The sequence below is a fragment of the Moschus berezovskii genome, chromosome 10 (genome assembly GCF_049115385.1).
Source record: "Moschus berezovskii isolate FMDL1 chromosome 10, NW_MosBer_1.0, whole genome shotgun sequence".
Classification (NCBI taxonomy): domain Eukaryota; kingdom Metazoa; phylum Chordata; class Mammalia; order Artiodactyla; family Moschidae; genus Moschus; species Moschus berezovskii.
In genome coordinates this window covers 88404747-88417934 of record NC_142469.1, presented here as the reverse complement: position 1 = coordinate 88417934, position 13188 = coordinate 88404747, and the positions used below count along the sequence as shown (strand labels likewise).

Here is a 13188-nt window from a genome sequence, read left to right as displayed (position 1 = left end):
ATGACATATGGTGAAGGACTCACCAAAAAGGTCATTGAATTTCTTCTTTAGAATACCTTAGATACCCACAAAGGCTGTCTGAATTAAAGCAAGATTCTCAGATTGTCGTACTTTATCTCCCAAAGACCATGATCATCTTAAATTTCAAAAGAAAATGAAAGAAAGAAAGATGAAAGAATGAAGGATCAAATTACTTTAAATGTATGATTAATTTCCTCACCTTGATCAGGCAATTCCTTAAGAACTCCCCTTCTTATCAGCTCCTCTCTACTTTGTCTTGTAGAAATCTTCCTTTCTAATACTTTTAAAAAGAATAAGCACAAGTAAGAATCTTCATTGCTTAAAATAATTATGAAAAACATTCCAAGTAGAATTGAGTACATTCATTCTGTTCACTTGAGGGCTCAGACCCTAGTTTTTGTAGTTGCCCCACAAACCATGTGAATGGAATCAACATAATCAGGATGGGCAAATGACCGGAGCCCACAATCCGAAGCCCAATCACTGTGTCTTGTCTTCCAAATGATGGTATTTGGCCTAGAATTCAGACACATTATCTCAAATCAACTATGGAGCACCAAAGCTACTTCTCACTTTGAAATATTCCTTTCTTTAGTAATGCATTCTAAAACACAGGCTTTTATGAATGTACAATGAATACCGACGATATGCATGCTTACATGGAAACAAAGTAGACATTCAGGTAACTCATCTGAATCCCAGACAGAAGGACTACTTTCCTAGTGTTTTCTTTCTCACACTATTACAGAAGTCCAAAAGTGAGTGAAGTCGCTCAGTCGTGTCTCTCTCTTTGCGACCCCATGGACTGCAGCCTACCAGGCTCCTCCATCCATGGGATTTTCCAGGCAAGAGTACTGGAGTGGGTTGCCATTGCCTTCTCCAGAAGTCCAACATTTACATAATTCTTTTCCCTGCCATACTCACAAGTTCTAGAGTATTCTGGAGTATTCCCTGACAAATACCAAGTCTTGGGAGGATGGAGTCAATTCATGCTTTCACAGAATGTAATGGGATAGGAAACTCAACAGTGATTCTTCAGGAAGAAATCTAAATTCCTGGTGCAACTTCAGAATGGAGCTTAGGAGCTCAGGATGAGACTTCAGTAGTCGTCACCTTATGTCTATAGTGTTAGTTCCTAAACCTTACACGACATATAACCACTAGCTGCAGCCCCAACTTTCAGGAGCCAAGAAGGTGTGTCAAGTTAACACAGGGTCACACCATCTACGAATTCTCTGAATCAACGTTCCTCACAGTGCATTCTGCCGTACTCTATTTCCTCCAGATGCCCTGTTCAAGAAAGGGTCAGAGAAGGGGTCAAGCCAGGGTTCTTTAGGGGAGAAGGAAAGGTTCATTGGTGGAGAGTGGGTAGCCACAGCAGGACTAGATTCTGACTCTCCCTAAAATTCCTATCCTGGCCTCATAATCTGTAACTCTTAAAGTCACCCCTGACAACATAATTTCAAGACCCAATCAAAACCCCATTACCCTACGCCATCGGTTAAGTTCAGTCGCTCAGTCGTGTCCGACTCTTTGTGACCCCATGAACTGCAGCACCCTATGCCATCCCTGGCACATACAAACAGAGCTCGTAATGACACTAAGAACATGCTTTCTGGGGGTGCTCCAGGTGGCCTGAAGCTAGGACACTGGGGAAGGAGTGGGGAGGGAGGGGGGTGCCTTGGATCAGCAGTTTTGTATTAAGTAATGACATGAACCGCAGAAGAGCTACACTGAGGGTCTTTTGAAGAAAGTGGAATTTTTTTTCTCCTTTCTGATAACTAGGAATAGTGCATCCTGGTTGCCAGTAAAGTCAGAGTAAAGTTTGATATATACCACCGATTTCATAAGGCAATTCACGGATGAATTCTGTTTCCTCCTTCTTAGGGACCTGACTTCATTTACATTTTATTTATAGCACACGTGCTGTTTGTTCTAAGTTTTGTCGAACTTTTTTGGGGTGGCGCAGAATCACAGTGTACACAAATGAGGCAAAGAATGAGTGGATGAATGAAAAGTCAAAAGAATGATAACGAACATCTCACTGGTTCACACGAAGACACACAGAGAACTCCCCCGCCTTCCTTCAGCTCACTCACCCACGCCCACCCTCCACCATCCCCTCCAGAAGCAAGTGAACAACAGCTCACGAAACGTTGGCAGTTTCCACAGAACAAAGTTAACTGGGTGTGGGGGGCAGCAGGAGCTGTTCTGTAGTGGGAACTCTTGTTTGTAAAAAAGAGTGCTGTTACTTAAATGTAGCTTCAATGGGTTCAAGCTTTTGTCAAAGAAGAGAGAACCCCCTTCAGCACAGGAAGCCAAACGCCAGCCCCCACAATGACGCTGGGGCCCTGCCCAGACAGAGCAGGGGTTCAGCAAGATGGACCTTCATCACTGCAATCTTCTGAGGGTGGTACAACCCACTCACGCTTGACTGGGGCGAGGGGTCTGAGACCTCTTGCAGCCAGGGTCTCAGCCCCCACTTTTGGGCGGTGGGCCCTGATCACGCCCTCCCTCCCCAACCCCCACCCCTGGCTGTGTGCACTAAGCTTGAGGCTGCAGGAGCCACTGGACATGGGACGAGGCCACATCCTGGGAAAGGGAGGGCACTGCTGATACAGAACACAGTCATCATGGCTGTCTGCCCCTGGTTCTCAGGAAACAGGGCTTCTGACTGTGTTTGCTGCTTCGATAAAGTGCCCTAAAACCCGAAATGATTGTCAGAAGTCCTGGATTCTAGTCCCAGAACTTCCACAGCCAGTTGTGTGATGCTGGGAACTCTTCAGGTTCCAAGGCTCTGATCCATTATCTGTAAACTGAGGGATGTGATTCAATGGCCACTAAAGGACAGCCCATCCAGCTCAAATATTGGATGATCCTGGATCATTAATCAGGGCCATTCTGTAATCTCTGTTTGGGCATGCGTGCTTCAGTCATGGCCGGCTCTTTGCAACCCCATGGACTGTAGTCCGCCAGGCTCCTCTGTCCATGGGGATTCTCCAGGCAAGAGTACTGGAGTGGGCTGCCATGTCCTCCTCCAGGGGATCTTCCCGACCCAAGGATTGAAGCCAAGTCTCTTGGGTCTCCTGCATTGGCAGGTGGGTTTTTCACCACTAGAGTCACCTGGGAGGCCCAATCTCTGCTTCGGGTACCTTTAAAAGCTTTCAAACTTGAACTTAAAAAAAAAAATTCAACAGAGGGCCCAGAAGGTATCCCCTTGTTGTTTCTGCCTTTCCATTATGGATCCCAGAGGATGCTTTAGTTTTAGAGTTAAGTTTTCTGTTGCTTTCATTCTAATTTAATCTCAGCTAAAAATCCCCCCTCTTTCTTCTGTGTAAATACTGGAGCTAGAAGTGGCAGCTTGGCTTCTTGCCAAGAATCAAACTTGACAGCGTTGCTCTTTCGCTCTACCTCGCATAAAGGGCCCCTGATAGGAAAATGCCTTTGGTTATTTGTTTGGTCTTTGGCTGAGGGCGTTTTTAACACAGATGCAGATAACTGTGTCCTGGGCCAAGGAGAACAAACTGCAGGCGACTAAGCATGGAAGGTATGCTGTTAGGGCACCAAGTTCCAACCACTGCACGCCCAGAACAAGTACCTCACTCTTCATCTTTTAAAATATGTGCCTCATGTTTACAGAGTGTCTGTCTGTTTGCAGAACACATTCACAAGACAGTTTTTCATGGGCCCAGAAGTGTTTTGCATTGGAATGAATCTGCGAGGTCGTTCTAGTCCAACATGCCACACCAAGCAAGAGTCCTTTCAGGAACATTCCTGAGATGTGCTCACCTGTCTAAAGATATTTGGAGGCAAGAGGGTCCCTTAACAGCACAGTCCCCTCCAGTTTTCCATCACTCTCACTTCATTCCTCGTAAGAATGAATTCAAACATAACATTCAAAAAACTGAGATCATGGCATCCGGTCCCATCACTTCATGGCAAATAGATGGGGAAAAAAATGGAAACAGTGGCAGATTTTCTTTTCTTTGGCTCCAAAATCACTGCAGATGGTGACTGCAGCCATGAAATTAAAAGACGCCTGCTCCTTGGGAGAAAGGCTAGGACAAACCTACACAGCATATTAAAAAGCAGAGCCATCACCCTGCTGATAAAGGTCTGTCGGGTCAAAGCTATGGTTTTTCCAGTAGACATGAGCTTGAGCAAACTTCAGGAGATAATGAAGGACAGGGAAGCCTGGTGTGCCGCAGTTCATGGGGTTGCAGAGTTGGACGTGACTTAGCAACTGAACAAAGAAGTCAACACTGCACTCCCTCCCTGTAACTATAGCCCATTAATCAAGGCCACGCTCCCCATAGTTCTAGACCTGAGCAAGTAATCTGTGAATGGAAAACAGGGAGCAAAGCGTGTCATGGAAGCCTCCTAGAATCTGATCCTAAGTATCCGCCAGTTGCTCTTCGACTCTGAAGCTCACACTGGTCTGTGCAACAACAGCACTAATACTGGCGGTGGGGGGGGGGGGTGGATTTCACTCGCAGCAGTAGCACACCCAGAATCTTGCAGGACACAGATCACTGGATGGAATAGTTGGGCTTTGCCATGAAAAGCATTGTTGCCAGCTGAGTACATGGCTCATAGTTACTCACTTTTATCCTAATTAAAAAAGCACATGTGATTTTTACACCAAGGCCAAGGAAAACTATGATTTCTTTTCCCCCTTTTTTTATATAGCTGATTTATATTATTATATTAGTTTCAGGTGTACAACAGAGTGATTCAGTATTTTTATAGATTATACTCCATTGAAAGTCATTGCAAAATCATGGCTATATTCTCCTGTGCTGTACAATATATTCTCACTGCTTGGTGCTTTTATACATGATCATTTTAATCCTCCACCTCCTCTGGGCCCTCCTCCCTTTCCCCTCCCCACTGGTAATAGTTTGTTCTCTATTTCTGTGGTCTGTTTCTGTGCTGTTGAATTCACTCATTTTAGTTTTTAGATTCCACATATAAGTGATAATATAGTATTGGTCTTTCTCTGTTTGACATTTTTCACTAAGTAAAATAACCTCTAGGTCCATTCATATTGCGGAAAATGACAGGATTTTATTCTTTTTATGGCCAAGTAATATTCCATTGTAAATATATACCACATCTTCCTCATCCATTCATCTGCTAATGGACACTTGGGTGTGTCCATATTTTGGCTATCCTAAGTAATGCTACTGTGAACACTGGGATGCATGTATTTTTTTCAAATTAGTGTTTTCATTTGCTTTAGATATATTCCCAGGAATGGAATTGCTGATTATATGGTAGTTCTACTTTAGTTTTTTGAGGAACCTCTCTACTCTTCTGCACAGTGGCTGCTCCAATTTATATTCCCATCAACAGTGTCAGAGAGTTCCCTTTTCTCCACATCTTGGCCAGTAATTCTCTGTGCAAAACCATGATTTCTGTTTAACTCCCCACCTTGGGCGAATTAAAGTTCTGACGGTTCAATCCTGATTACAACAGCTCATGTTCTAAGTGAAGGAAGCACTGTGTCCCATTTTCCTGACTTCACACTTAAACTCTGGGTTTTCAAGTATTTGAAAAGGACTGATCTTCCAAACACTTCCAATGGACATCTGTCCATCTCACACTGCAAATCTCAGCTCCTTGGCATGGTCTCCGTGATGCCCCCCAACGCAGGACGGCCTTCCCCTCAATCTGATCCTCTCCTAACCACTCCCTCCCCTGGCTCTCTCTGCTATAGCCCCTGCTGCTTCTCACCTGAGGCCAGTCCCTGCCTGGTAGCCTCTGGCCTTACCAGGATGAGATTTTTCAAACCCCACATGGCTCATCTCATCAATTCCGTCAAGTCTTTGCTCAAAGGTCCCCTTATCTGAAGTCCTTCCCCGCACACCTGATGGAGGACAGCTTGTTTCCTTTCTGATCTTTATCCTTAACCCACAGAATGTGTTCTGACACATTTTGGGACCTAGTCGCAGAGAGTCGGACACGACTGAGCGACTGAACTGAACTGAACTTCGCATAAGTGCAGGACCCACTCTGACACAGAGTAGCAAGTGGGACCTGCTACTCTGTGTAAGTGTAGCCTCCATTGACTGCTGTATTCCCATCAGTGCTCTGCAGGTTGTTGCGTACATGCATGCTAAGTCGCTTCAGTCGTGTTCGACTCTTTGTGACCCTATGGACCATTGCCCACCACGCTCCTCTGTCCAGGGGATTCTCCAGGCAAGAATACTGGAGCGGGTTGCCATCTCCTCCTCCAGGAGATCTTCCTCACCTAGGGATTGAACCTGAGTCTCTTATGTCTCCTGCATTGGCAGGCGGGTTCTTTACCACCAGTACCACCTGGTTGTTGCAGGTTGTTGACAGAAAAAAAAAAAAAGTGTATTTGTTAGAGAAAAAAATAAGGGTTAAAAAATGAGTTAAAAAAGAAAATAGGCTAATAAGATCTTATTTTCTGCCCTTTCCCCACCTCCAGTCTAGAGAAAGCGCAAGCGAGACCTGTGGCTAAACTCTAAGAACAAGAGTCTTCAGTCTTCTCCCCCTTGGACTGCTTGGCTGGACCAGCCGAAAGGAAAATCCTCCGCTCTCCATCCTATGGCTCATCTGAAAAAGTCTCTGTATGTTCTGAAGAAGGGAGGTCACAGTGTGCAGAGGACAGACACCAGCCAACTAGCAGGGTGTAGCACACGATGGGGCTCATCATAAATTATAAGTGATTTATGGTGTCCTTCTGGGCACCGAGCCCTCATTCAGGGAAGGAGGCTGGGGCATATGCCTCCGGCTCCTTTCTGTGGATGCCTGGCCAAGATTTTATATTACTCTGGAAGTATCTGTGAGAATAAATCTTGCAGTCAACAAGCCACTTGTGTTTTCTTTTGGCAAGGAAAGAGAGTCCTAATTCTTGATTCTAACACCGTTTAATGTCGGAACAAAATAGAAGAGCAAATAGAAGACCATTAAATAAGCGGACCATGTTATCTTCTTGGTCCTGAGTACTGAATGGCCTTACTGTGAAACACAGACAGACACAGAGACCCGCTTGTCTTGGGTGGAAAGTGTTCTATAAGCGCCTGGCTTTGCTTTACCTCTCCCCAGTAGTCGGCACAGAAAGCAGAATGTCGAGAAATGGTCTCCTTTTTAAAAGACCCTTCACTAAGGCTTAGCTAAATCATTTAAAGAACTACAGCCACCGAAATGCCACCCAACGGGACGTTTGCAAAAACCTTCCAAAACATCTCAAGAATGTCAGGCACAGAAATAAAGCCAACATCTCCATCTCAAAACACTCAGGGGTCTGGCTGTTTTCTTGTTTATCCAGGCCACTCCCCTACTCACAAATCCTACGGACTCCAGGACAAATCCAATTCCTTGGAGCAGCAGCCAAAGCTTTATAACCGGCCCCAAAGCACCATTCTTCCCCCTACTTTTTTTTAATCTCACTTTTGCACAAGCCCAAAGTTAAAGTCAACCATTGCTTCTCGTCATTTCCTAAACACTTCCTGCACTACCTCTGCTCCGTTCCTTCATTTGTTTCCTTCTCCTGCTGCTGCTGCTAAGTCACTTCAGTCGTGTCCGACTCTGTGTGACCCCATAGACGGCAGCCCACCAGGCTCCCCCGTCCCTGGGATTCTCCAGGCAAGAACACTGGAGTGGGTTGCCATTTCCTTCTCCATAGAATCAGGCTATTTCCCTCTCCCTCTCCACTGAAATCTTGCTTGAATTTTAAATCCTCTTCAAACAGCGCCCCCTACATGGCGATCTCACTATTCTGGTTGGTAAAATGTATAACTCCAAGCACCTAAAGCACACTTTTTTCCCCTGTTCAAGTATAGTTAATTTACAATGTTGTGTTTGTTTCAGGTGTACAGCAAAGTGATACATAGATATTCTTTAAAAAATTTTTTCATATAGATTATTAAAAGATATTGAATATAGTTCCTTGTGCTATACAGTAGGTCTTTGTTGACCCATTTTATATATAGTCATGTGTATATGTTAATCCCAAATTCCTAATTTATCCCTCTCCCCTCTCCTTCCCCTTTTGGTAACTGTAAGTTTGTTATCTAAGTAGAGAAGTTTTAAACACCTTATTTGTGCCTCAGTTTTGTCATCTATAAAATGGGATAACAGCTGCTACTTTCTGGTTCTTCTGGGGGTTAAATGAGTTAAGAAGTGGAAATGTTAGATTAATACCTAGAATCTAAAAAGCACCGAATAAATGTTAGCTATTACTATTATCGCTATTAGCTACTGTTAGCTACTATTGTTATTAAGTTATAGAACTTGCTACATTTTGATTGAAAGTTGCATATTCACATGACTCTAGTCCAAGCCCTAAGAGGGAAGTTCTGTATATCATTTCATCTCCACTATGCCAAAAACGATACAATGCACAGAGAAGATACTGTGCACTTCTGTTTTGTTTTTACAAGGAGGCAGAGGAGGTATATCTACAGCTCTTTTCTACCTTTTCTACCCATTTTAGAAAAAGCCTTCATGATATGTAGCCTTTGAGGAACCACCTTCCCCCCTCTGAGTTCATGCTACCTGTGTGAAGCCAATCCCATCTCTGGGGTCCAAGACTCCCAGGCTTATCCAGTCAGAGCCCAGTGTCTTACAGGCATTGGTGACTGGTGCAGAGAGGGGCTGTGTCCGAACTGCATCAGTGAGATTCAGGCCCGAGAACTTTGGTGTAACAACAGGAAAGAAAGGTGTTTTTTTCCTTCTGGATCTGTAAAACTAGCTGAACAGGAGCCTAGGGCTGCTAGTAGTCAGTCACTTTGCCTCCAAAAAAGGAGAGCCTAACTTAAAAGAAAGAAAGAAAGAAAGCCAATACAGAGGAATACAGACTCAAAAGGAGGAGACAGATTCCTAATCTTAGTTTCTAAGGACCTGGATTCAACTCCATGCCTGAAGGTTGTTTTCCCCTGGGCTTCTTGGTTAAGTGAACCAATAAATTCCCTATTTGCTAAAGCCTGTTACCATTCATCAGCAGTGAAAAGCTCTAACTAATCAAGGTGTTAAATAGATGCTTTTTAACGCTAAATTTTCTTCCAGCACAACCCAGGGAGTCTCTAGTTTTCAAGGCAGAAATATGAAAGAACTATACAGACCCCTCAAGGCCTTAAGAAAGAGGAAGGTGTCTATGGTCCCTTCTTCCTCTTGGGAAATCAGTGTCACAACTTCCTCCAAAAACGTGACAGCAATCGTTTGTTTATTTGGTGCTTAGATAGCATTTTTGTATTTATTTTCTCATCAGTCCTCCCAGTATTCCTGAAAGACAGGCTAATCAATTATTAGTCTTATTTCTCTCAAATAGATAAGGACACTGAGACTTAAAAGAAGCCAAACATGTTTTCCAGTCACAGATTTAGAATCTGGTTGAACCCTAATGTGTCTGAGCAAAAGCCTACCACTTGCATTCTCCATCCTGCATTGATAATTACAAAGATTTCAAATTCCTCAAGAGCTACAATGCTTTTCAATTTTCCTTTAAGACATGAGACAGAAGAAAACCTCTTTTTTCCGAACAATTAAATGAACAGTTATCATAGCTTTGTTTCAAGGCATTAAACTTTATAAAAATACTGTAATATTTTGTACAGGTAATGTTCACATTCAGAAATTTTAAAATAAAGTACACATTTGGAAATCTCACTCTTATTGGTCATTTGTATATTCTTTCATTGTTTATGCACATATAAACATATGTAAATATATATTCTATTTTTAAAAGTTGAAGTATAATTTATAATGCTATATAAGTTTCAGGTGTACAACATAGATATTCAATATTTCCATAGATAATACTCCACTAAAAGTTATTAAAAACAATGACTATATTTCCCTATGCTGTACAATATATCTTGTTGCCTATCTAATTTTATACAGAGTTTGTGTCTTTTTATCCCATACCTCTTCATTCTCCCCACTAGTATCCACTAGTTTGTTCCCTATATCTGTAAGTTTGCTTCTATTTTTTAACATACGTTCATTTGCTTTATCTTATAAATTCTGCATATGTGGTAACAGAGATCTTCTCAGAAGGAAACCTTTTTAAAGTTAATTTTCAATAGGCAAATTTTAAATAGTAGTACACTCTCATAGTTCAAATTATAAAAGGATCAAGTAGAAAAAAAAATCTCACTTCTTCTCTACTCCCTACTGGCTCTCACCTTGACCCCACTTATTCAAACTGAACCTCATCTTTACTCCACAAACAAATAACCACTTTTATTAGTGTCCTTGTATCCTCCCAGACTTTCTCAGGCAAATTCAAACACTCATTTTAATTTTCCTTTTCTACACAAAAGATAGGATGTGTAAAAACTGTTCAGCATCATTCTTTTTCATTGAACCGTTATTAATGCTTCTAAAATTTCAGGTGACAGAGCTGAGACGGAAGAGGCGATGGCTTCTGCCTTGTGCCAACAGCTGTAGCAGCTGAAATCACTGCTGTTTCCAAAGGGGTTGAGCTGGGAACAGTCATGGTAAATCCATCCAAAGGGACTCATGGGGTTTATTCCCAAGGGATAAAGGTTCGGGACTAGAACAATGAGCAAGTCCTCGATCCCAGATGGACCAGGAAGTACGAGTGATCTCAGGAGAGTAATCAGAGGCCAGGATTTGTGAGCTACGTGAAACTCTGCTTGTCATTCCCCCTTCCGGGCTGATTCTCGTAAAGTCATGAGAGGCAAAACTGCACCAGACAGGTGCCCTGGGGGTTCACCCCATTTGATGGAAAGTCTGTGTGTTTCCATTTCTTGTTTCTTAACATTCAAAGAGAGTAAACTCCAAACAGTGTGAGATCTGCAAAGGCACAGATATGTGAAAGAAGGATAATGATAATCATCCTTGGAGTAATTAAATTCTAACCTCCCAGTAACAAGCTAGAGAAGTGACCGAAAAATGAATCTCAGCTCTGAATGGTGAAGAGATATTTTAAGCTAAAAGATCATAAACAATACCTGTGAAAGAAGAAACATTTAGAGTCTGAACTTCTGATTCTGACACACTTCCCCATGATCTCCTTTAGGACAGTCTTACCAATCTCAGGGATTTGACACAGATTGAAATGGGACAATGTCTCATTTTAACACTGATCAGGTAGCCAAATGACAAGCCAACAGCGGATATGAAAGAGACCTTAGTAATACTAACTATAGGAAATTAGGGGGCTTGCCAGGTGACGCAGTGGTGAAGAAGGTGCAGCAGTAAAGAATCCGCCTGCCAATGCAGGAGATGCCAGAGATATGGATTCAATCCCTGGTTCAGAAAGATACCTTGAAGTAGGAAATGACAACCCACTCCAGCATTATTCCCTAGAAAATTCCCTGGACAGAGGAGCCTGGCAGGCTATAGTCCGTGGGGTTGCAAAGCGTTGGACACAACCGAGCACCCACGCGCATTCAAAATTAAGATATTCTCGCCCATTTAAATATCAAATTCCATGTCCAGGATTAAAAGCATCTGAAAATTAGGCCAATTTTTTTTTAAATGGGGGTTACCATAGTCTTTAACAGCCTGTTTTTTATAAATTGGGAAAAATTTGAAATGTAACTGAGATACAATATTATATCAATTTCAGGAATTTAGCACCTATTTAGTTAGTCGATCACCAATATATCTTAAAACAGTAGCAATTAAAACTGAGAGTGTGAGCACCCAGTCCGTGAGAAGATTCAGCAGGCATGACCCCCAAGTCTATGTTCACGACTTTCATGCACACATCTAATCAGGCTTCCATGGTGGCTCAGCAGTAAAGAACCCGCCTGCCAATGCAGACACACAGGTTCGATCCCTGAGTTGGGAAGATCCCCTGGAGGAGTAAATGGCAACCCACTCCGGTATTCTTGCTCGGAGAATCCCTTGGACAGAGGAGCCTGGTGGGCTATAGCCCATGGGGTTGCAAAGAGTCAGATAAGACTGAGCAACTCAACAACACATCTAATCAGGTCAGCTTCCTTAAAATGACTAAGAAGTTAGTGCTCCTGAGCATTTTAAACATTCCCCTCTTCTACCAACTATCTTGCCTACACGACAGAATGAACAATATATCTATATACAGAACAGAATTTCTCTGGAAAAACTGGTCCATGCCTAGACTAAACCAAGATGTCTGCCTGACACTTCAGAGAGACAACCATGAGTATTCACTAAAATTTATTTTTCAAGGTAAAACACCAAAAAGTTTTTTTTGGAAAAAGTACCTTTTGATGAAGGTAAAAGAGAAAAGTGAAAAAGCTAGCTTGAAACTCAACATTAAAAAAACTAAGATCATGGCATCTGGTCCCTTAACGTCACAGCGAACAGAAGGAGAAAAAGTGGAAACAGTGGCAGGTTTTCTTTTCTTGGGCTCCAAAATCACTGCGGACAGTGACAACAGTCATAGAATTCAAAGATGCCTGCTTCTTAGAAGAAAACCTATGATAAACCTAGACAGCATTTTAAAAAGTAGAGACATCACTTTGATAACAAAGGTCCATATGGTCAAAGCTATGGTTTTTCCAACAGTCATGTATGGATTTGAGGGTTGGATCATTAAGGAAGCTGAGCACCAAAGAACTGATGCTTTTGAATTGTGGTGCTGGAGAAACTCGAGAGTCCCTTGGACTGCAAGGAGATCAAACCAGTCAATCCTAAAGGAAATCAACCCTGAATAGTCATTGGAAGAACTGTTGCTGAACCTGAAGCTCCAATACTTTGGCCACCTGATTCAAAAAAGCTGACTCATTGGAAAAGACCCTGATGCTGAGAAAGACTGAAAGCAAAAGGAGAAGGTGCCAGTAGAGGATGAAATGGTTAGACAGCATCATCAACTCAATGGACACGAATTTGAGCAAACTCTGGGAGACAGTGGAAGAGAGAGGAGCCAGGTGTGCTGCAATCCATGGGGTGCAAAGAGTCAGACACGACTTAGCAACTGAACAACAACAGCAACCTTTGCATTGTAACTGGAACTGTAATGTTCAAAGTCTGACAGCAATGCACACTTTCCACTTTGAAACAATGCTCCCTTTCAGTATTCTTTCCACTCTGTTTCTAAATTTCTGACTATGAAGGTGATAAAGCTAGCTTAAAATGGAAAATGAAAGTATATATTCTAGCCCTTTAAAAAAATACATCTCAAGCTCAAATCCAGACCTTGCAACTTGCAGGTGATCAGAGGCAAACTCCTCAACTTCTTCA

General features: G+C 42.6%; 1 protein-coding gene across 4 annotated transcripts in view; it reads right to left on the bottom strand.

Annotated features, from left to right (window-relative positions):
• Positions 1-13188, bottom strand: part of PHACTR2 (phosphatase and actin regulator 2) — a 305489-nt gene that overhangs the window by 70434 nt on the left and 221867 nt on the right. For all 4 annotated transcript variants that reach the window (XM_088840798.1, XM_088840800.1, XM_088840799.1 and 1 more), the window contains exon 3: positions 221-301. In XM_088840798.1, the coding sequence (XP_088696924.1) occupies positions 221-301 (81 nt within the window). The remainder of the gene's footprint in view (positions 1-220; positions 302-13188) is intronic.